Source organism: Microtus pennsylvanicus, chromosome 6, assembly GCF_037038515.1.
Source record: "Microtus pennsylvanicus isolate mMicPen1 chromosome 6, mMicPen1.hap1, whole genome shotgun sequence".
NCBI classification, from domain to species: domain Eukaryota; kingdom Metazoa; phylum Chordata; class Mammalia; order Rodentia; family Cricetidae; genus Microtus; species Microtus pennsylvanicus.
In genome coordinates, this window is record NC_134584.1 from 121,357,617 (window position 1) to 121,381,643 (window position 24,027).

Consider the following 24,027-nt stretch of genomic DNA (forward strand, 5'->3'; position numbering starts at 1 on the left):
TTAGAGATAAGACGGACCCACTAGAGGCCACAAGGTAACATCAGAAGCTGCAGAACCCAGGGTTGCGGCGTCCTGGAGTCTCATATTGAAGCCTCCTTCCATAGCACAACCTTCATCACACTCCAAGTCTGAACAACACAAATTCTGTGTCCTGGCCTGGGGCATCGGAACCCCACCGCTGGCTGCCTGGAACGCCGAGCAGCAAGGGGCAGCACAACTTAGGCCATGGGGGCGGAGCTCCAGAGCTTGAGGGGCAGGGCCAGACGAGCCAGGGGCCTGCTCTGCAGGGCGGCTGAACACAACAGGTCTCCAAGTCCTAACCAGGCCTGCGGACATAGCCTCGGGAAACTGGAACTTGCGAAGGAGGCTAGAGGTCTACCAAGAACCGAGGCTGGGAGTTCGGGACAGGGCCTGAGCGGCCTGGGGCCAGCCTGCAGGAGGTGAGGACGAGGCTGAGGACTGGGCAGACGTGGGCAAAGCTGGGGGGGGCGGGGAGAAGGAGACCAGGCTTGTACGAAGGACGACAGGGCAGGGGCGGGGCTGAGGAGGAGGGCGGGTCTGCTGAGGAGGGGCTAGGGCTGGGAAGGATGAGCCGTGGGCGGAGCCAGCACCGGGAAGGACGGACTCGGGGCAGGACCAGTGCAGGGTGGTGGGGAATCCAGGGGCGTAGCCCGTGGGAAGGACGAGCGAAGGGGCGGGGTCAGTTTGAGGACCGCAGAGCTTGCGTTCTCGTGAGGAGGACGAGCTGAGGGGCAGGGGCAATGTGAAGAGATCAGAATGAGGAACAGGGTCAATGTGAGCCTCACAACTGAGGGGCAAGAGCATTGTGAGGACGGGATCTGTGGCAGGACCGATGGGCAGGGTCGGCGTGATAACGTGGCTGAGAGACAGGGTAAAAGTGAGGAGGATGGGCTGGGGCGGGGTCAGGAGGAGGAGCCGGGCTGAGGGGGTGGGGTCGATGCGTGCAGAATTGGCCTAGGGGCGGGGTAAGTGCGCGGAGGAGGGGTGAGTGGTGGAGCCAGCGCGAGGAAAGACTGCCAGGCAGAGGCTGGGTGAGCACACGGAAGCCCGGGCGAGCAGAAAAGGATTGAGCAAGAGTTTGGGGCGGGGCCAGCGGGAAGGCCGTTCCGGGGGCGGGGCCAGCGGGGGCGGGAAGGCGCTACGGCGGAGGATGGACCGGGGAGGGGCGAGAGGCGGGGCGGCCGCCAGCTACGCGAAGGCCCCGCCCGCCTGGCCAGCCTGCCGGGAGCGCCCTGGCGGCGGCCGCGGGATCGCCGCTTGCGGCTCGCTGCTTGCTGGTTCCATTGAGAAAAGCCGAGTGGCGGCGGCGGCGGCGTCTGAGCCGGAGCAGAGAAGCCGCCACCAGCCCGCCGCCCGCCGGGCAGTCCGCGCGCCCGAGCGCAGGGCCGTGGCCTCGGGCCTCCGCGGCGACGCCGGTGGCCCACGCGCGGCGCGGCGGGCTGGGGGCGCGGGCCGAGGCAGCCGTGGAGCCCACGGGCCGGGGGCATGAGCCGCCCCGCCGCGCCCCTGCCGCCCGCCGCTGCCCGCCAGGGGCTAGAAGCAGCCACCGCGAGGGCGCGAGGCGCCGGAGACATGTCCAGGAGGAAACAGAGCAATCCCCGGCAGATCAAGCGTGAGTCAAACTTTGCCCGCGTTGCCCGCCGGACCCCCGCTCGCGCCTAGCCTCCCTGCGCCGTCCCTGTGCGGCCGCCCAGCTCCGCTGCGCCCGCGACCTTCACCCCGCGCCGCGCCCCCCGCGCGGAGTGCCAAGCGCGCGGTAATCTAATCTCTGCCGGCGGGCAGGGCCCCCGCATCTCGGCATGGGCACCCAGGGGGTCCGGGCCCGGAGAGGGTGGCGGGTCCCCAGAGCCGGAAGGAGAGTGGCTGGGGGCGCGGCTCCGGCAGAGCCCGGCCACCTCGAGGCCTGCACCTCCCCCGCAACTCAGAGATGGTGCGGCGATAGGGCGGCCCTGATCTGGGCTCAGATAAAGTTTAAAATATTCCATTCTGCAAGTCCCATCCTGATAAGATCGCTCTGTCGGGACGGGCTGAAATTGTGATCTTATCTGGCGCGCTTGACTCGCCCAGGCTTTGTATCTAGAGGCAGAAGGAGAAAGACCTGGGAGTAAGGGGTACCTAGGGCTGCGGGGCGAGCCGGCGCCCACCGCAGCGCTTTGGCTGCTGAACGGCGTGGCTGCGGGGGTGAGGCAGTGGAGGCTGTTGCAGCCCAGGCGCTAGGCATTGACTGACCAAACCCCCTTTATCCGCCCCAACTCTGGAGTTTTCCATCTGACATCGGCCTGCTTGGGAACATATGGAGGTCTGACCCACCAACTGCCCCTGACAACTCTACGTGGGCAAATAGTATTCTGTGTGCCCAAGTGCACCTCTCCTTCCACCCCCGCATCCGAGTGGATAGTCTGAACCAGCCAGGGACCTCAGGGACTCGAGCGTCGTTACTGCGTGCGTCCAAGTTTCTCACAGGTCCTCCCGTGGGCACTTTCCCGAATAGGACAGGCCCTGTACTCTTCCATCACCCGTGCCCCTACAATAGGAGCTTCTTGTGCTCTCTGGGTCAGGTTGCGGGGCCACTTGGCTGCATTAGGAACGAGTAAGCACACAGGAAGAGCTCCTCCCCACGCCACACCAATAATAACTTCGCGCTTCTCCCGGCAGGGCGCGGGGCTTCCTCCCTGGAGCTTCCCCCTGGCGGGAGAAACAAGTCATCTGGGCTGCCCACGAGGTGACAAGGGAGGGGGGCATCCGGCTTCCCAGTTCCAGACGCCTGGCTGCCTCCTCTGCCCACATGACGCTGCTGCCACCAGGACCCAATGTGCAGTCTAGCCTGTGAGAGTGTCCCTACCACTGAGGTCTGGGAGAGGGGGACGAAGGAATCTGGGTTCTGGTAACCCGACTCCCCAAATTCGAGCCGGACCTGTTTTCTGAAAGTCTCCTTCTATCATGTCAACTCAAGTATTAAAGCCACCCACAGGTCCCGATCTGTGCTGGTTCTCTGGTTTCTTTTTCCCCTCCTCCCCGTGCGCCTCTGCCGGGTTCTGTTCTTGCGTGTATGTGTGTGTGCGTGAGCGTGTGTGTGTTTCAGTCTGATGAGAAATGCAGATAGCTAGGGCAGGGAGATCTCAGGTTGGGAACGGATCGCCAGCGCTGATAAGGCCGCGGGGAGCCCAGCAGAGCCCAACCCACTTGGGTCAGCGAAACCCCGTACTCTGGGAACCAAGACCTGGACTGTGCAGGAAAGCCCCTCCGACCCCCCTCACAGTACCCCACGACTGGAGCAGAGGAGGAGAGCAGGCCTGGTGGGGGGCGGGGCCCCGGGCCCGGAGCCCTCTGTGCAACTCGTGGCCTGGGCTCCTCCTCCCTTCGCAGATCTAAACGCGTTAAGATGCGAACGTTGATTGTCACCAAACGGCGGCGCCTGCCCGCCCGCTCTCTGCCCAAGGCCGTGCGTGAGGCCCTCGCAGCTGCGCGCCGGCTGCGCTGGCCTCACCTGTGGCGGGTCTCAGGGTGCGGAGGGGAAGCAGGCTGAGCTCTAGGGGCCGCCGCCCTCCACGCCCCCACCAAAGCTGGGTTGCAGCTGCCCGCGCCTCCGTGCGCCTTTTGTTCTGAGCAAAGATAGATGTGCCGCTCTGATAAGACTTGCTACCGATGGCAGCCGCGATAGCGCTTCCATTTATTAACTTCAAACGTGGGAGAGGGGGGAGGGCGATGCAGGAGCGCGGCCTTAGCCGGCCAGATGGCTGTCACGATAGACCAGGCCCCTGGAGGGGGCGAGGGGCAGGGTGTAGCTCGGGACCCCTGATGCCCCGGCCCGCCAGCTCTCCTCCTGCCCAGTCGATGTAAGCTCTGATAAGTGGGGGCCTAAGCGCGGGCCAGTCCGCCCAATGGTGATTGCCAAGAGTGATAAGAGGCCTTATCTACGGCCACCAGGCCCCGCCGAGTTCGGGGCAACAGCAGTGTGGGGGCGTCCGGCGGCAGCAGGGGGCCTGGGCAGCAAAAAGGGAAAAACGGGGGGCGTCCATCTGGGACACTTTCCCCAAACACTCTTAATTGGCAAGAAGTTGATCTTCCCCCTGCGGCCAGTGGTACAGTCCATCAAAATGAAAGAAAACTGACTTCTTGCTGCCCGTGGGGAGGGGGGAGAGAGAGAGAGAGGACACTCCTCCCCTCATTCCAATTAGGTTGCACTCAGAGGCCAGGGGCGGTTTGTCACCTGTGAAGGGTGGTTTCCCCTGAATCATGCTGAGTTGCTTTTGGTTCCTGGCAAGTCTTAGGTGTGACTTGCGTGGAGTTTTATTGAAGAAAAACTCGAGGTAGTTTCCACAGACCTGACTGCTTTTGGGAAGTCCAGCAGGTAGACATCCGGAGAGATCTGTATAGATCTGCCTGAGCAGACAAGTGTTTATGGAGAACTCATTGCATGCTGTGTGCAGTGGAAGGAGTGCTCTTTTGTGTTCCTGCTGTATGCAATTCTGTAGTATTGAGCACCTGCTGTATGCAAGCCCTGACTCAGCTCTATCCACGGTATGAGGAAAGGAGAGGAGAGAGGAGGCACAAGCAGGTGAGAAGTTTGGGGGCCACTTCTCAATACCTGGCCTCTAGACTGCCAAGGATAGGCCAGCCATGGTTGCACTTTGATGGATAGTAACCTGGCCTCAGTTTTCTGCTTTGGAAAACTGGGCTGTTTGGGGATGTGAGGAGCCGAAAGGCAAAGTGCCCGTAAGTGAGAATGAAGTCAGGAAGGCTTGCCTCAGTTTCCCTCTTTGAAAAATAGGGCTGAGATAAGCATTCAGGGTTACAGAGAGTCCCCAGGTCAGGCAGGAATTAGTGATCCCAGATGCTAAAAGACCTAGGTCCCTGGACAGAGGCTTAGAGGAGGCATCCTTCCTGGTGCAGCCGCCCTCCATCTCCGAGGAGGTGTTTTCACACATTCTTACAGTTCAGTTAAGCAAATTATTGGTAGCCACAGGATGACTAATTTGCTCCAAGCTCAGAAGCCATCTGCCAACTCCCTCTATCACCTCACACCCACCTACAGGGCCAGTGGTACTGACAGCACGGGGCAGCCCCGTTCCCAGGAGAGGCAGGGTGAAGCTCCAGCGGGAGCTGGGTGGGTTTAGCTGTATTTTATGGACACGGAGCATTCTCCACTCCCCTTGGGCGTATAGGTGGTGCGTGCTGTCAGGTCCCTCAAGGGTACTGGTGGCCCATGACCCCTCCTGGAGATTCTCTTTCCTCCATGTCTTTCCTTTGTGACTATGTCTGTCATCCAGAGCCCAATGAACACGAGCTGCCCCCTCCAGCCTCGACCCTGCTGTCCCAAGCCCTGGTCATTAGCACTGGCCTGGTACTTGATGGTCTCTAGAGTCCGAGAGCTCAAACGTGGAGCCTATGCAGAATGGTCCAAGGCGGGAGGCCCTTTGTGGGGATCCCTTTTCTGGCAGAGGAGACCACACGAGGTCTCATTCTTGTTCGGCCTTCTGATCCCACCTGCCAGTGGCTCTCCTACCTTTCTGGAGCCTGAGAGCGCAGCAGTGGACAACATGGGCCAAAGACAGCAGCATTAATGAACTTGTGAAAGCCCCGTGCTTACATCGTTGTACCTCCAGGGAAATGAGTACTAGAAATTCACTTTGTTAACTTTGTGTCCCAGAAAGTAGTGAAGCCAGAGTGAGAAGCGTGAAGTGGACACTGCCCTTTACTGTTGGGACCAGAACTCCATCAAGGTGTCTCACCATCCTCTGGCTTTTGCCTGTTCTCAGTCACAGGCCTTAATTTTCACATCTGTACAGTGGACCTATGGGCGGAGTGAAGGCCTCTGTGGACTTTTGCAGCTGCCCTTGCCATCCTGGTGCTCCTCTCTGAGATGCTTCAACTCAAGGGCAGCCCCTGGGGAAACCTCACCCAGCCCTACTCTGGCCTGAGCCCCGGGACCCAGTCCCTCTGGCCCAGGCCCCTCCCCGGAGGTCACAGGAACCCAGTATGGCACCGATTTAAGTGGGTCAGTTGGGGAGAAAGGAGGAGGAATGTGATGCCATTAATTGTGCCCCTTATCTCCTGTTTCTATGCCAACCAGACGGTCCCGGGGCTTGACGGCTCGTGAATAATACTGTAGGCCGGCCTATCTGCCATCGACAGGCCTCACGGAGGCAGCTGTTGCCTCCCGATTGGTATCACAAAACCCATGGACCCAGCCCGCATGGAAGCTGCCTAGCCATACTCAGGCCTTTGCTGGTTCCTGCCCACCAGCCCCTTAGGCTGCCTGGAGGTGCCTACGGTCCGTGTTCCCATTTCACAGATGGGGAAACTGAGACCACAGCCACACATTGCCTTGCAGACCTCTTCTGGCTGAAGAAAGTGTGGCGCAGCAAGGGGCAGTAGCATCAATGGTCTTCAGGCATCACGTCATGCATGCCCCCACCCACTCCCATCTGCCAGACCATGTGACCTTGGCAAGCCCCATCCCTGTGTGGCTCCCTATGCTCACCCCATATTATTAGTCAGGGAGCCAACCCGTAGTTAAGAACTCAACTGCCTATGTGAGTGTTACATGAGTGTGTGTGTGTGTGGCCCTTCAATGGGGTCGAGGAAGCGCACTGGGGGCTCATTCTCCAGTGGAGACCTGGGGGCCCCAATCAGGCATCTTTAGCATCTGTCCTTCTTTACAGAGCTGTTCCAGTGCACAGCCTCTCAGGTTCCGGGGCATCTTTGCTGCCACTCAGTTCCTTGGGCTTCTGAGGAGGAGCCTGACTCCCTCGGGTACCACTCTTTGGGCCACCAAAGCCAGATAGTTGCTAGGATGTTCTGCTCCCCCCCCCATTGCCCATAGGACTATGTGAAAGGCCTGTCAGGAGGAACCTTGCTTTCCCATCCGCAATGTGGGGGTGACAGTGCCTGTCTCCCAAAGCAGCTGCGGCCCCTCCCCTACGCCCCCCTTCCCTTTCCTCTTTCCCCGTCTCTTCGTGATCAGGTCAGGTCTGTGGTTCCCCGCCTTTCTGAGATGGAACATCCCTGCTACCAAGCTCTTTTCCATGCCATCTCAGTGTATTACACACAGGGCCCTGCCCTTTGACCCACAGATGTGGAACAGATGTGGGATCCTGGTAACTCCCCTGTCACTGGCCAGCCTCTCCCTCCTTCATATTGGCACTGATTTGTCAAGGGAGCACCCGGACTGTGCAGCCTTAGTGTGCGCTGGTGATCCCTTGTCAGAGAGCCCAATACCAGAGCCTTTGTGATCTTCCTCTCCCCTGTGTTCTGTAGTGGTCTGGATCTGGGCAGCCGAGTGGAACCCCTCGGCCCTCCCAGGTTAGTGCCCATCTGCAGAGGAGCTGGTAGTCTGGTGAAGGAGGGGAGTCTTGGAGAAGGTTGAGGAGCTGTCCATGGCACGTAAGCTGCCTGAACAGAGCCCTTTATGTCTCAGCTGCAGCACAGACCCTCAGCGGGCCACCTCTACCCCATGTGGGGCCATGTACACACGTGTGGCCTGCAGGAAGCTCTTACCTATGGGCTGGCTCTCCCACTAATGACACATCTGAGCCCCACAGAGATGGGGCTTGCTGAGATCACGTGGCCTAACAGGAAAACACCCCTGGCCAACTTCGCATGTAGATACCCAGGCCTAGGAGCTCAGACCCTCCCTGGCCAGGGCCCAGCGAACCACAGAGACTGCTGAGAGCCTAGGCAAACAGAAGCAGCCCATACTGGTGTCTGGCAATGGCTGCAATACTGGCTAGGGCTGTCCCATACCAACCCTGGGTGGTCTGTCTCTAAGGGTACAGGGACTGCCCTTCCCCATCCTTCCCATTCCAGTGTGCATTCATCCTTAGTGTATGGCCCTGACTTTGGGATACTCAGCTCCCAGCCCCAGCTTCTTCCCAGGGGCCTCATTCGGTGGCATCCCAGTGCTCAGCCAGCCTGGGTTCTGAGGAATGGAAACAGCAGGTGTTCCCCACTTAGGCAGGGGTGGTACACAGTAGGTACTTGAGGAACTGTTCAGAGTGGACCAATCAGAGGGACCCTTGGTGGTATGACTCCCGTCGCTTGTGAACTCTGGTGTACAAGCAAGCCCTTGCCTAGCACCAGACAGCCACAGAAGGAGAGGGGCTCAGCCTGACTTCTCAGGAGACCTATGTGTAAGTGGCCCTTCCTGCCTCAGTTTCTCCTTGCAGAGTGGGACCCTAATAAGAGCACCTCCTTGTTGTGGTCATAGTGGGGGCTTGGTGGTGCACACGGAAGTGCCAGGTGACTTGTTACCAGGTGGACGCTGCTGGTCCTGCTGGCTTTGGTGTTGGCATATGCCAGAAGCCTGAGTGTTGTGTGTTACACACCACTCTGGTGGCCTCTTCCCACCGCTGTTATGGGTGAGAACATCAAGGCCTTGCTCAAGGCCAACCAACACAGAAGCTGGATCTGTGGCCAGGGTGGAGATTCTCTGAGCGGAGATCTGTAACCCACAGGGTCAACCCCACCATCCTGCATGTCTCTGGGGCCTCTACAGGCTGACTTTTCCCTCCTCCCTCCTCAGCAGCCCTCTGGGCTTACGCAGAATTGGATAGGCACATCAGCAGTACCTCCCACACAGCTCAAGTGCCCCCATCCTTCACCTGCTCTGGTTGGCCGTGAGCGCTAAGCCTCGGCTTCTCCGTTTGTGACTTGAGTGGTGTTTGCAGCGCTCTGCAGCCTCTCTAGGCGTAGGCTGGTTTCCATGCCTCGAATGAACAGGGCTGCAGTAGACGCAGCCGGTGTCACCCATCACACTGAGTGTTCCCATGTGCTCAGCACTTCCTCCACATCTCTCTGCATCCCTTCCTGAGGTTGGGGTTCTCCCTCTCACCCAGAAAAAATAGAGGTTGGAGTGCTCTTTTGGTCCGTAAGAAATGGAGGACCAGAGAAGCTGCCTCTAGGTCTCACAGCCAGGCATGATGTTCTCACTGTGGAAAGAGCCTGCCTGGGATGGTCTGCACAGCCCTGTCTGCTCCTACCGTACAGGTCGATGCACTGCAGGGTCTTTGGGGCTCTCATGTGAGTCCTAACCCTGTGAGCCTCAGTTTCCCTACTGCACATAGCACTATGATGCCTACCCGGGGTGGGGGGAGGGGGAGAACGATTACAAAGAGCTGACAGAGGAGACATGGCCAGGAAGAGCCAGTGAAGGGGAAAGGGGGCCATTGTTCCCTCCCCCTGCTGCTGATGGCTCGTCCCCAAGTATATCTGTAATTCTGTCTCCCCTGAGACATCTTGTTGCCAGTTCCTCCTGACATCTGACTTCAAGCCCTATAGCTTTCCCTTATACTTTCCATCTGTCCTTAGGCTTATACTTCCCTTAGTTACCTGTCCTCTCACCCCAGGAGGAAAGAAGGCCAGGGCTAGGGGTCTCGGCTCCTTCCTGCAGAGCTCCCTTTTCTGTTTAGGGAACCGGCCCCCAGTGAGAGTCAGGGCCCACAGCTGCCCCTCTAGGACCCCTCCGGTTTCTGCACAGAGATTTGTGGTAGGTGGGAAACAGGTTCAAAGCCCTGGGCGCCTCTGGTGAGGATGACCCACTGGTCTCCCCACACTCAGCTCAGCTGCCAGGTATCACTGTGAGCGCAGTCTGAGTGTATTTCAGCCCAGCCTGGTCCCACCAGCCTGAACAAACCTGGGTTCAAAGCCCAAATGGGGAAAACAAGGCTTAGAAAGTTGGAGGATCAGATCCTTAGGGGAGCCACCTTCTGGATGTTTGGGTTGGGAGAGAGCTATGACCACTGATTCTTGGGTGGAGGTGGGGCAGCCACACCCATTTTCAAGCCTAGAGTCTGAGACTCTCTAGTGGGTCCCAACCATAGCCAGCTCTGGTCCCAACATTCTTCTCCACTGTGTAACTTTGGGCCAAGGTTTTAGCAAAGATCAGAGCTGCACAGCCTCATTGGGCTTCGCTCCCATGCTGCCTCCTCCCAGTTCCTGGGCCACCAGGGCACCTCCTGTCTTGGTCTCCCCTAATGAGCCCCACACCCAGCTCTATCAGGTACAGTTGCCCAGGGACAGAGGCATCCCAACACTCGCTAGGCCTCCTGGACCGTCCATGGAAACCAGGCCTTCACCCAGTTGGCCGGCCAGCCCTCTCCTGGAGCAGCCGCAACCTGGTCCTCCCTGCACTGTCTCTGGTCCCAGCCTCCTCCAGTGCAGGTTTCAGCTCCCGTGATAACTCGGAAAGTTGAACTGGCCCCATTACTGCACTGAGATGGTTGGCAAGATAGGGCTCGATAATGGAGGAGATACCCACGTCTCGGTGGCCAGCGGCCTGGGCTCCTGCCCATTAACATTCCCCACCAGCGATCCGCGCTATCTCCTCTCCTTCCACTCCTCCCGCAGATAAGAATGGAAATTCTGACTTCATAGCTCACTGATTAAAGTGTCTGGATTTCTTGATAATACACAGATAAATTATGTTTTTGAAAAGGAAGGTAGGGAGGAGGGTGGAGAGAAAGGGGCCCTAGAGGGGCGCCCTTGGCCGGCTCTGAGGAGATGGCTCTCCCAGCCTCTAGACCAGGCTGGTAGCCACCAAATGTCCAGCCACTGAAACTGCAGCCAGTTAGGTCCAGCAGGCCCCACTCAGAGAAGACGCTGGCACACAGACTCCCAAGCCATAGGGTCCAGCCTCTAGGGCTGATGGCTGCCTCTGGCACACACGCACAGCCTTGGGCAGATCTCCATACCAAAAAGGCCTTGTTTGCCCAGCAGATATGGTGCCTCTGCAACACTCCCAGGCACTTTGCCTGTGTGCCCTGCTGCCCTGCAGTGCCTGGTCAGACCATAGGTAGTTCAGTAGGGGGTCGAGGTGCCCACGCAAAGCCACGCCTACTGGCCGCGAGGGCTTCACAGCATTCCGAAACCCGATTGGCTCCAGGCCCCTCCTCAGCCATTGTGCTTCCCAGCTTGGCCCAGCTGCCACTCGTGACAGGCGGCACCCAGATGGGGCTCGGGTGCCATTGCAAGCTTGTCTGGATAAAGCTGCCTCCTTCAGCTGATCCGAGATCCTTGCTGATGGTGTGATGCGCCAAGATTAGGGCTGCGCCAGACTAATCCTCCCGCTGAGGGACAGGTAAGGCAGCCATGGGGGAGTGAGGCACCTGCTGTGTGAGAAGAGAAGCCAAGGCCTGTCAGCCCCAGTATCTCTCGGGGGTGATGGCCAGGCCAAGCTGGCCCCATGAAGCCATGTGGAAACCCCGCTGGGCCCAGTGGGGTAGGGGCACTCAGCTTTGCCCCTGTCCTGTGTTTATAAAATCCCTCCTGAGAACTCAAACACTGGAATCCCAGAGATGGGAAGGCCTGAGGAGGGCAGGACCTTTCCTGTGTGGTCCTGGGTCTTCCCAGGTATAATGATCTCAGTGATGGCCACACTGAGGAGAGCTATCTTGATTGAGTTGCTGTATACACCCTACGACACTGAGTCCTCCTATCATCCCACATTTCTCTTCTAATGACTCAAGGCTCAGGTTGAGTAAATCGCCTAAGGTCACACAGGAGGCACTCTGACCTAGTCTGAGCCTCCATCTACCTAGAAGTTCTGGGGTATTTGCAGTTATAACCCCCCCACACCTCTATAAAGGGGCCTGGTCTCTCCATTTCAGAGAGAAGGAGTGGCCACAAGAGAGGGCAGATGCTCAGCACTACCCAGCCCTGGATTGATGAAACTTGGTCTGGCTGGCCTTGAATTCAGAGACCCTCCTGTCTGCCTGGCTAAACTGGTGTGTCTATACTTCTTATTGCTTGTCGTCATTTCATTCGCCCCATAGGCTCCTTTGGTGAGGAAGTTGGTTCGAGGGGCTGGAGGGGCAGCTCGGTCAATAGAGTGTAGCGACTGGAGTTCAGATCCCCACCCTCCCATACATGAGCCAGGCATGGCAGCATGAACCTGTAGCTTCCCTGCTGAGGAGGCTGAGGTCTGCTGCCCCTGGGAGCCACCACTGCCCTCTAGGACAAACGGCTCCCACAGGGCTGCGTGCTGAGGTGTCAGGCTCAGGGTTCCACCTGGATGATTCTAGAATGTTTGTCTTTGTCAACCCAGGTCATTATCTCACCACCACCAATCACGGGAATTTCATACCTGGAGTGTTGCAGGAGTCACACACTGAACCAACCAACCCAGGGACACGAGAGGGGGTTAGAGTCCAACCTGCCCACGGCCCTCCAGGCATCTCCCTATTCTAGGCCTCAGTTTCTGTACCTGTAAACAGGGCTGTGGATGCTAAGATTGCATCCTGCAGACCCTGGATGTGTTTCCCAGAACCTTTAGCCATGTTTGCCGGCCACCCCATGGGCCCCATGCCCCCTAGCTGTGCCCACTAGATCTTAACCAGGTTGTTAGCCTCCAGGCCAGAGAGGCATAGCTGGACTCTCAGCTCCATCTGCCCTGGTTGTGTATCCTTGGCCCAGGTACTTCACTTCCCTGGACCTGACTACCTTACCCCCATCAGACAAGGGAGTGAGTGTCCTTGCAGGTCCTTGTGAGGAGCTGATGAGACAGAGCTTGGGAACCCTAGAATCCTAGCAGATAGGTGCCTCAGAACCCCCACCCTCTCAGGTGCTCCTCGTGGCCTGTGTCTCCCTTTCCGGCTGGTGCCTGAGAGAGGGAGGCCTCCTCCCTAAGCTCCACCGGTGTGGGAGGGGATGGGGTGGGTGTGTTCCGCCCTCCCAGGCCCCCAACAAAAAGAAGAAAGAAAGGGAACCTTGATAAAAAGAGTGATAGGCGCCATGCGTGGAGGAGCCACTATCGCCCCATCTATCTGCCTGCTCACTCGCGGTTCTTTCCCCTTATCTCACCCCTCCAAATGCCAGGAACAAAAGCACTGCAGACTTACACATACTGCCAAGCCCATGGCCCAACTTGGGGCTGCCAGGAGAGATAGCCCCTAAATATAAAGGAAAACTTGGGCTCCTCACCCTCATCATTTTGCAAAGGGAGGACTCACATGGCCCATTCTGAGACATTGCAGGCGGGAAGGAGTTGTCAAGGAGTGGGCATCTAGCGGTGGGGGAGGTCCCCATAGTACCCCTTGCGTATTGGCTATGTGACTTTGGCTCAGTGTCTTCGTCTAAGGCACCCAGGATGGATTTGAGTTGTCTGGAATAGTTACAATGGGGCCTTTCCCTTAAACTTCCTTTCTGCCAGAATCTTCATCAGTTCTCCCAGAATCTAACACTTCCTGGAACACCCCTTACACTCAGTCCTACCTCTGCCTCCCACCCATTCACCCCCACAAACCCCAAAGTCCTATCGGTGTCTTAACTTCCTGGGCTCCCACAATCAACACCCCTGGGTCCCGCCCCCAGAGCGGAGAATAGGCCCCTCCCACTACTGTCCAGCCCCGGCTAGCAGCCAATGAAAACAGAGTGCAAATGAGCAGACATGCGGCTCAGGCATTGGCTGAAGTTCCATGGAGGGGGTAGGACCTTTCCTTAAAATGAGAGTGTGCACCTGTCCAGCCTAGACCAACAGGGTGGGAAGGCCTCCCAGGCTTCCCAGCTTTCTTCAGAATCCGTGTTTGCCTTGGACAGGCCGGCCTTTGAGTAACCTCTGCTGACCTCAGAACCTAAGCCACACCCTCGGGCACCAGGACCTGGTCATTCCACAAACAGTGCAGCCAGCTCTGGTGCCAAATGAGAATGGGAAGGTGAGAAGTGGGGCCAGGACAGACGGCAAAGGCTGGCCGCTCCCCCAGCTCCCTCCAGACCCTGCTCCTGCTATTGTCCTCCCTGTCTGCTCCCCTGTGACTCATTCGCTGTCCAGGCCTCTCTGGCCTTAGGCTCTGGTGAGGACAGGGATCCCTGTTTGTCACACTCTGGCTTCCTAATCTGTAAAACGGGAGGAAACCTCAGCCTGCCAGGATGGTTTCTGGACCCCTCCCCTGCCCCAGGCCTCGGTTTCCCCACCCACATCGTGGGGCCATTTGGGATGCAGCAGGGGCTAGAGTCGCTCATCCCATACCTGTTTGTTTCGAAGCCCGAAATGGACACCTGACCTTGCCTCCACCCTCTCCACTCTTAGATATACTGTGCTGCAGAACTGGACCCACGGTCACAGCAAGGGGGCACACCGATTCCCGCAGCACCCTCAAGCCACAGGTGTGGTGGGTTTGTGCAATCTAGTGGCGGGATAAGGTACACCAGAAAGAGACTGGGATAAGACCTAAGGGAAGAAAAGTCAGCAGTGACCTCATGACCTCGGTCTTGACCCCCACACTCTGGGTCTCTGTCATCTGTTTTTATAACATGGGTGTGAGGGTCGGAAGTACATTCCTACACTAAACCATCACCAGGCCTTCCGGGCCAAGCCTCAGCCTCTGCTAAAGGACCTCCTTCTCACGTGGGCAGCTCTGCCCGGCCCTAAAAGCACAGGGTGTCTATTACTAGATAAAGGCTACCTTTTTGGTTTCTAGATCAGCCTGTTCTGGCTGGGGAGAAAAGGAAAGGGACTAGGAGTCAAGTCCGCCAGAGACACAGGCATTACCACAGAGGAGCCTGAGGAGTCCTGAGGGATCAACCATGTGCTTTGAGATGGAAACAGGGAAGGGACCGTGACTGGGGCACTGATGATGTGGGAGTCCCACAGTGCTGAAAGCATTCTTGGATCAGAGATGGAGGGGGAGATGCTGAGCACGGTTGGGTTGAGTTGGGGGAGGGGTGTGGGCACTGATGGTGTTGGTGAGGGTGTGAAATCACACAGCACAGGGTCTCGGGTGTGAGCAGGGCACTGAGAGAATGGGGCACCCATAGTGGGTTTGGGTTGAGTGCTGTGCTCTGCCCAACAGCTGCCGCGGGCTTAAGGCAGGCTTGGCGGAGTGGGCACAGCCCAGCCCGCCAAGTGAACGGCTTGTCACACAGGAGCCATCCCCTCCTGCTGCCATCTGCCTCCATCCCTCTGCCCTGTACCACGCAGCGATGGCTCCATTAGTGAAACCCGCTCACATCGCTCAGCTCTTATCGCCCATCTAGAGAAAGAATCACTCCGGGCCTCAGCGCCCATCTCCACTGTTCTGTTTCCTCCTCTCTTGCTCCAGGCTCTGAGCTGTGGCCTCGGCCGCCCCTGCCTGGCACGTGGCCCCCACAACCCCAGGCCCCATCCTGGCACAGGGCCCCCAGTGCACTTAGTGACCATCCTCAGGGTGCACAGCTCCAGCCCCGGTGGTGTCCTGGGCCCTCCCCCATGCAGCCCCTCCCCCAGAAGCATAGGCCTTGGGTTCCCGGAGTGAAACAATCTTGTGTAATCTATCAGTGGCTATCAGGCCCATCGAGGGGAGGGACGGGAGTGGCTGGGCCTAGAGATGGCGCCAACCTTTAGCGTTGATAAAGTTTCCGAGTTCAGCAGTGATGAATGTTGAGTAAGCGCAGGCCGCAGATAGGATGTGGACTTGGCAGGCCCGAGGCTCCGGCTGAAACCAATCTCTCACTATCAGCCAGGCTGGGCTTTCTCAGGCCCCCAGCCCTCTTCCCTCCTCCTAGCCTCCCTTTCTCTCAGCCTTGCCCCACCCAGGCCCCTGCCCCCTGGGACAGGGTAGGACACCAACTTGCCGCTTAGAAATGGCCTGAGAGAGGGACCAGGCTCAGGTCAAGGGGAAGATCCTGAGGGAGCCCACAGGGGTAGCTGTTGAAACCCCAGGGAACCAGGGCCCTGCATCCTCAAGCTTGATGTCTGGCAGTGCTGCTCACAGATTAGACCTTAGCTCCTTCCCAGGCCTTTAGCCCTGGGTGCTCAGCTGGGACTTTCTGTGGTCCCTCCCTGCCCTAGGTCTTCCTGCACACACTGCCTGAGTGCCCTCTCTGGGGTGTTCTCAGCTGTCGCTTAAATGCCACCTCCTCTGAGAAGTCCCAGTAGCCCCCCACATCCCCTGTAGACTGAGCTAACCCTCCAAGGTCCAGAGGCCTATATTCCCTGTCTCCATCCCAGACTGAATGCCCTATCTCATCTGGGATGGACCTGCCTGGAACTTCTTGATCCCTCCCTCTCCATCCACTCTTCACCAAAGCTCTATAAGGTCAGATGTGGGACCCTGAATCTTGCAGCCTGGGCAGCTCTCCATTGTGTATGTCCTCGAATAGCAATGTGAGCAGCTGCACTAAGGCCAGGCGGTGGCCAGGATGGTTGCCTTCTGCTTCACTTTCCTTGTCTGCCCATGGAGTCTACATCCCTGCAGGGTGAGGCTAAGTAAGGCTCTGACAGACCCAAGTGAGCTGTTGAGGGCAGTGTGCATGTGTCTACAGGAATCGGGGCTGAAGGAGCCAAAGCTTCCAAAGATTACAGATAACCAAGGAGGGGGCAGGGACATCCCCACAAAACAGGGTGTCCTGACTCCAACCGTGCCAGGAACAGCTGGCAGAGAACAGTCTCTGGTTCCAGGAACAAAGGGACCAGGGATGGAAAGAAGCAGAGATGGGAAGGAAGATGTGGGATCAGGGAGAGAAACAGGCCCAACAAGGGGAGAAACAAGACCTCAGTCCTGAGAGCCTCATGGACCTGTATCTGAATCCTACTCAGTAACTCTAGGCAAGGCCATCCCTGCTTCTCTTCACTGTGAACGAGGATTGGGGATGGCAAGGCTCCGAGAGCCTTACCAGGAGCTGCTCTGCTGGTAGAGAGACCCTGCTACTCTGTGCCTCAGTTTCCCACACTTAAAGCAGTATAAGAGCAAATTGGAGAGCTAATAGGAGTCACGTGGCACTAGAGTTAGCATGCTCAGAGCTCCAGCAGCCCGCCAGAGGCCCTGGCACCATCTCTGGTCACTTGAAGCACACGCCTGGGGTGCCTGGGTCCCACACAGACTAGCCAGAACAGCAACACCAAGGCCTGGGGGGGGGCAGTGAAGCCCACCACATTCTGTCAAGTCAGAGCTGACTTCTGTGTGAAGTTTGGAAGCAGGAGTGGGAAAGATTTCCAGGAGGGGAGAGCACTAGGCCAGCCCTGCCCTGGGTGGGTTCACAGCTGTGTGAAGCCCTGGGTCCTCCGGGGACAGGCCAGGGAAGATGACTGACATCAGAGATTTTCAGTGACTCCTTTCAAAGTGTTTGGAACCAGCTTGACTCCAGGTCATCAGCGTGTGTTTCTTTCCACGAGGCAGGGTCACATAGTGCCCTGTATTTTATCTGGGCTGTGTCGCCCCCCCCCACACACACACCTGTCCTTTCAGTAAAGATCTGTGCCTTTAAAAGCCAAGCAGCAGGAAAATCCTGTATTTCATTGTGTGTGAATCATATCTCAATAGGATCTTTTTAGTGTTTGAATGCTGAGGTCTGTCTGGACCCGTGTTTACTAGATTATGGGCCTTGACTCTCCATCAGACCCCCTACTTGGTGCCTCTGGAAGACCGCCCAGGGACTAAGGAAGGTATATATCACCTTCCAGGATGTCCTGAGCTCCGAGTCTATGCCAGTTGGGGTTAGTCCCTCCTGCTCCTCACAGCCCGGCACAGAAGCAGTCAGCAGGTCAGCCACCTGAGACCTTAACAGGGTAGAGAGAATCAGGCAAGACACAGACGGTCTTAGGACTCAGACCTCTCAGAAAGAGATATGAGCTCCCCATCCCAGGGTCTGTGGGAGTGCCCTCTGTGATACGCTGGGTAAAAAAGGCTTACCTGTCCCACCCCATATCTATTTAACCGCATGCCACCCATGCAGTGAGCAGTGTCTGTGTCCAGGTTGTAGGTCCAAAAAGCAGTGTGCTCTGGCCACAGCCCCAGCTTGACTGTGATCACCAGGAACCCCAGGGAGCGGGCATCTGTCTCTTGCTGGAGCAGGTTGTACACTCAAGTGAACAAGCCATGCTATCTGGCCAACTCTTTAGTGACCAGCCTGGTTGTGGGCAGTGCCCCCTCTGGACTCTGTATGATGGTGTCCTCCACCGTTGTACTGTCTCTTCAGCACCTCCCCAGGGGCATCCTGAGTTGAGGCTGAGGTCAAGGTTGAGACAAACACTGAGGTTCAAGTGGCCCTTCACCCTTCCCAGGCACACTGAGCACCTGCAGGTCTCCGACCTTGTAGTGTGCAACCTGATAAACTGTGCTGCCAAGGAGACAGACCACCCCACTAGAGGACTCTGAAGGGGAGTCCTTGGAGAGACTGAGGAGGGCCATAGGGAGCTCAGTAGACACACAAGGACAGGTCTGGGCACTAGTGAGGGATGTTTGACCTGGAAAGCATGTAAGGTGGGCACATGCTGAGGGGCTTGGACCTTCCCACACTGGTAAGACAGCTTTGGGCCAGGGTCCATGTAGTAAGACTGGAGGTGAAGGGGACTCTGCTGTGAGAACCTGGCCCCACTGCACCGTACATAATATGGCCTGAGGTGATCCTGAGGACTTGAGGTGTTGGGTCAGAATCAGCTCCGAGGTTCCTCAACTTGACCCTGCCAGTGTTTTTGGACAGGGCATCACCAAGCCATTAGAACTGAGAGTGAAGTCAAGTCTGTTTGAGGAAAAGGCTGCAGCTCTGGGTGCCATGTGCCTCAGTTTCCATCTCCCTGCATTGGCTGGATCAGAATCCCTGCTTAGGTGGGTCCTGGACCCCACTCCTGCTAACCAGGACCCACTGTCCTAGGTCACGGTGTCTGCTAGGCAAGAAGGCTTTAGACCTTAGACTGTCTGGCCATTATCCTCCCCTGGTCTGAGTCCTGTGATGCTAAACTCCCTAGATTCAGCCCCTCGGGGAGGACAAGACTATCTTGCCGCCTGTCTGTCCCCGCCATGGCCCTAGCTGCCCGCTGCCCAGTGGTGGGAAAGTCTGTATCTGTTGCTATTTTCTCTCTGCTATCAGGGCCTTATCTGGCAGCTGGGTCCTGCTGGAGGCCAGGGTCTCCTTCCTGGCAGTGCCAAGCCATTCCAGTGAAGTAAGGAGGCTAGGATTCTACCAGCCAAGGTGGGGGGCTTCCTGTTTCCTCTGATGGCCCTCCCCAGACCTGGAAGGAACAGCATAGTCACCATAGCCCAGGCCATGCTCCCAGCCATGATCCCATATGGCTGTGTGGACTCCATCCTACTCAAGAGACTGCCATCATTTTCCATGAGGGAATGGTCCTACGTGTGCTACCCCTCTACCTCACTACATTCTCCCTGGCTCCCAGGGCAGTGAGCCTCATCTCTTGCCAGTCCTTGCCACCTCCTCCAGGAATCCACCCCAGAACAGCTCTCCCTCCTGCCATGCGTATTGGCACCTTTGGTCATTGCCTTGTCTCCAGCTCCTGGTCCTGAATCTGGCACACCAAGGGCATGGGAAAGGTTTGATGAGTGAATTCAATGCGTATGTAAGTAGATGAAGGAACTGGGATGAGGAATGAGGCTGCCTGTTCTCGGGGGCGGGTACCTGAGATCAGTCTCTAAGCTCTCTTGTCCACGGATGCCATGGGCAGGCAGTTGGTCCAGATCATCTTGGTTCCATTTATAGGAAGGGAGGAAAGAATCTCCAGGTGGGCTTAAAGAAAGGACCCTGTGCCAGGCCGGCTCCCGTGGGCCTTGGTCTGCTGGCTCCTGTTGGGTTTGGAAAGGTGGGTGCTGCCCTAGTTCTTACAGTGGTTTCTATCCCCATGGGGTGGTCTGCAGGGGTCTCACCCATGACCAGAATCCTATCTGGACCAAAGACAGCCCTCCTTGCTGCCTGGGGGACACAGACTGGGATTTTGTCCCTCTTCAGAACCTGCAGTGACCTCCACCCTTCTGTGCAGCTCTCCAGAGCTGAGAGAGGGCCTGGAAGGGAGTGGGCATCAGCCTGCCACACAGAGTCTGCCTCCATAATTCAGTTTTAAAGCATGAAAAAGGGAGTTGATGAAATTCCGCTATCAGCTCTGAGCCAATATGCAAAATATCTCACCCCCAATCAAATAGCTATTATGTTTTCATTCCCAAGCGGCGTCCGGCCTAATGAGCAGGAGACGGATGGGCGCTTGGGCATCTGCTCCTTGTGATAACCAAGGGGCTCGGGGCACTGTGGGGGCTGCTCCCAGCGCTGTCCTGCCTGTGGGTGACCACCATGGTGGCCTGTGGATGCCACTGAGCAGAAGTGCAGTCTTGTGCCCAGACATCTCCAACCTGGGCAGTAACCAGGCAACAGGGCCAGCATCCGCCTAACTATGGGTAACGGGAGGTGTGGTTAAAGACAGTGCTGCGGAGGCAGCCTGTCTGCTCGGGTCATAATGTTGTCCAAGCTCCCTTTTCTCCATGCACCATCCCTTTGCCTTTTCCTTGAGGACCATGGCAAGCTGCTCTGCCTTAGTTGGGTGGGCCACAGTTTACCCTTCCATAAAGTGGGTGTAACCCAGACTTCCCACTAGGGGGGTGTTTGGCACCTTATGGAAATGAAATTTAGATAGGACTGGCCTTAGGTTCCCCACTCTACACCCTCACCATTATTTGCCCCCATTCCCATGGCACCCAGTCTGGCTCATATTACATATTCTGTATGACCTCTACATAGATCTAACTCTGTGCCTTAGTTTCCCCTTCTGAGGCAGGACTGGAAGATGACCTCACTGGGCTGTCTAAGTGAGAGGGATTAAGGAAGGACATTTGTGAAGTGCTAAGCCAAGGCCCCTTGTGCACAGTTGTGCTTAATAACCCCTTTCCCCTGCTGGGCCCTTGGTGGCAGTCACCAGTGACAGCTGGTGTTTGTAAAGTACTGGCCCCCAGCACCCTCAGCTGCACTCTGATGGTGCCAGCAAGCTGTCCTGGGAGGCTGCAGCTGTGAGAGTTTCCGTCCAGAGCTGAGGAGACGGCGTACAGAGGTAGCAGCGTACAGAGAGGTAGCGTGGCTTGCCCAAGGTCACAGAGCAAGGACATAGTTTTATCTGTCACTCTGCTGGTTGGGGACAGTGAGGGTCCCCAGAAGGACCCTAGCAAGGGACATCCTGGGGAGGAACGGTGTCTAGCCATGGTTCACGGATACCCCTGACATATAGGGCCAACGTCCCCCACTTTTATACTTCCACAGCCCTTGTGGGTCTAGGTGTACCAAGGGCCCAGTGCCAGCTTAGGCTCCGCTGAAGCCAACGGAGGGCTCAGAAAGCCGTAGCGGCTGGCTCCGGGCAGAAGTGCCGCATCCCATCTGTGGGCTTTCTCTGTTTGCCATGGTGATTCTCTCCTGCATTATCATAGCCATTTTAATTGTTCTGGAAATGGATTAACAACGTCAGAGTAAGCTGCTTGTCATCCTGGCTTCTTTCTCCACGCTCATCCACAAGGCTTTGTGAGGAGCACTTTTGCCTTTGTTCTGTAAATTGAGGAACATCCCAGCTCTAGGCGCCTGGGTGCGGGAGGTCCACCTGGGTGGGCACCAGATTGGGCTCCATGACATTACTGGGGAAGGCTGTTTCCGCTTTTGCCCCCTCCTTGGCCCAGCTCAATGCCAGACCCAGAGTTGCTGAGAGCAGGCTTCATCCCATTGCTAGAGCAGGCAACTGAGACTCCAGGTGTCTTTCAGCCCCTGGAGAGGCATGGAGCCCCTCCAGAGAGACGGGTGCCTGGGCCTAGGCAGGGCAGTCTCCTGTCCAGGGGTGGCTCCACTCAGGGTGGATCTCCACGGTAGCCCTGTTTCCCAACCCTAGTTCAAGGTCATACGGGTCAAGGCATGTGTCTGCCCCTGTGAGCCTTAGCCCTGTTCCTGGGAGGCTGGGTCCAGCGCTAGCACCCACAGGACTGCAGCTAGGAAGCCTATCTCTTCCTGGAACTTGTGATGTCACCCACATACCCCAGGCTAAAGATGGACTCCCTCCTTTCAGGCCTCAGAGACCAGCATGGCGGGGCTCTGCCTGTTTGTTAGCTTTCACGCCCACCCACTGTACTCTGTTGCAGGTGTGCCCACTTTCTCCCACACACACATCGCCTGGTCTCACCCCTGCACTTGCTCTCATTCCTGGCTTAGGAACCAATATGGTTCTTTGGTTTTTCCTGCCCCCAGAAGCCACAGGCAATGTCATGAGGCCCGTGCATCCTGCATCCTAGAGTGGTGTCTGGCCATCTGAGGCCAGTGTGAGCAGGATGGCACTGCCCCCAGTAGTGTGGTCTGGATTGCAGCCACCCTAGTCCTTCAGATACAGAATGTCCCCTATCACTTCTGAAAGATCATTCTACAAACCTGGTCCCAGCCTGGCCTCTATTCCATCCTCATGGGTCCCCATGCCATTGACATGACGAGTACCATAGATCCCACAGTAGCTTTAGTATTGGGTGTGAGCTAACTCGTATTGGTACTGATGGCCCTGCCACTGGCCTGTGGGTCTCCCACAGAACCCCCATGCCTCCTGAAAAGAAGCAGCCCTGAGCCACTGTTCTGGGGAGCAGTAGGTTTCTTTAGCTATGTAAAGCTAGGGGCCCCACGTGTTAAAGGGGGTGCATCTTAGACCATCCCCCTGCCTGAAGACAATGGCCTGTCTCTAGAAATGGCTCTGAAGTGGCAAGGACCATTGCTCAGTCAGTAGAGCGCACTTGTCTGCCATACACAAAGCTCTGGGTTAGATCCCCGCACTGCATATACCAGGCTTGGTGGTGCAGCACTCAGGAGGTAGAGGCAGGAGCCTCTACCACATAGTAAAGTGTTTTCAATCTTCCTAACACTGTGACCCTTTAACACAGTTCCTCATGTTGTGGTGACCCCCAACCATGAAACTATTCCATTGCTACTTCATAACTGTAATTTTGCTACTGCAGTGAATCATAATGTAAATATCTGTGTTTTCCAATGATCTTAGGCACGACCCCCAAGTTGAGAACTGCTGGCATAGTAAGTTCAAGGGCAAACATGGAATACATGAGACCCTGTCTGAAAGACAAAACCAAAGATGGCTCTTGCATGCCTTCTGTCCCCTCTACCTTAGGGTGTCCTCAGGCCCTCTGACACATCGTTTGGGGGTTATTTTCTCCAGTGTCTCAGGCTTCACTGCTCTGAGACTCAAAGCCCCTTCAGTGCCAGTGGGTGTACCCTAGACACAGGCTCTTCCCCTCCTCAGTGACCACAAAATGACAGGACAGGTGTCTCCTGCAAGCTGTGGCTTAAGAGAATAAGCTGGGGACCATGCTGAGCAAGGGTTTCAGTTGGGCCTTAGTTCTGTTCCCATCGCTGATACCCTGGGGTGACCTCAGAGGTTGCATCACCCCTGACCTGTGCTTGGTGTTCTCTGGGAGTCATTATGGAACCATGGGAGCTTATTCCACTCTGCCATCTCCCACTGCATGGTGGATGCCCCCCAAATGGTCTGGAGGGAGGGGAACAGAGGCCCAGTCCCCACTGTGAAGGATACCTGTGCCCTGACCCAGTCCAGCAGTCGTGAATCTGCTATCTTTGTGTCCATCATGCTTTTGCCCAGTGTAGTGAGCACAAGAACTCACTGTTGAGCTCTGGACCAAACCCCAAGTGTGGGGTGGCCTGAGAGTCTTCTTGTAGGAGATCATAAGCAAACAGTAGAATGTCTGCTGTGTGAGCCTGTGAGTCTGTGTGTGAGCCCGTGAGTCTGTGTGTGACCCTGTGAGTCTGTGTGTGAGCCCGTGAGTCTGTGTGTGAGCCCGTGAGTCTGTGTGTGAGCCCGTGAGTCTGTGTGTGAGCCCGTGAGTCTGTGTGTGAGCCCGTGAGTCTGTGTGTGAGCCCGTGAGTCTGTGTGTGAGCCCGTGAGTCTGTGTGTGACCCTGTGAGTCTGTGTGTGACCCTGTGAGTCTGTGTGTGAACCCGCGAGTCTGTGTGTGAGCCTCTGAGTCTGTGTGTGAGCCTGTGAGTCTGTGTGTGACCCTGTGAGTCTGTGTGTGACCTGTGAGTCTGTGTGTGAGCCCGTGAGTCTGTGTGTGACCCTGTGAGTCTGTGTGTGACCCTGTGAGTCTGTGTGTGAGTCTGTGTGTGAGCCTGTGAGTCTGTGTATGAGCCTGTGAGTCTGTGTGTGAGCCTGTGAGTCTGTGTGTGACCCTGTGAATCTGTGTGTGACCCTGTGAGTCTGTGTGTGACCCTGTGAGTCTGTGTGTGAGCCTGTGAGTCTCTGTGTGAGCCTGTGAGTCTCTGTGTGAGCCT

General features: G+C 57.0%; 1 protein-coding gene across 4 annotated transcripts in view; it reads left to right on the forward strand.

Moving 5' to 3' along the window:
- The first annotated feature begins 280 nt into the window (after nucleotides 1-280).
- Nucleotides 281-24,027, forward strand: part of Zfpm1 (zinc finger protein, FOG family member 1) — a 60,307-nt gene continuing 36,560 nt past the window's right edge. For 2 of the 4 annotated variants that reach the window (XM_075977503.1, XM_075977506.1), the window contains exon 1: nucleotides 1,257-1,633. In XM_075977503.1, coding sequence (XP_075833618.1) covers nucleotides 1,507-1,633 — 127 coding nt within the window. In that variant the 5' untranslated portion in view covers nucleotides 1,257-1,506. Of the gene's footprint in view, nucleotides 441-757; nucleotides 893-1,256; nucleotides 1,634-24,027 lie in introns of those variants that run through there. The other 2 variants (XM_075977505.1, XM_075977504.1) reach the window with 2 other exon arrangements.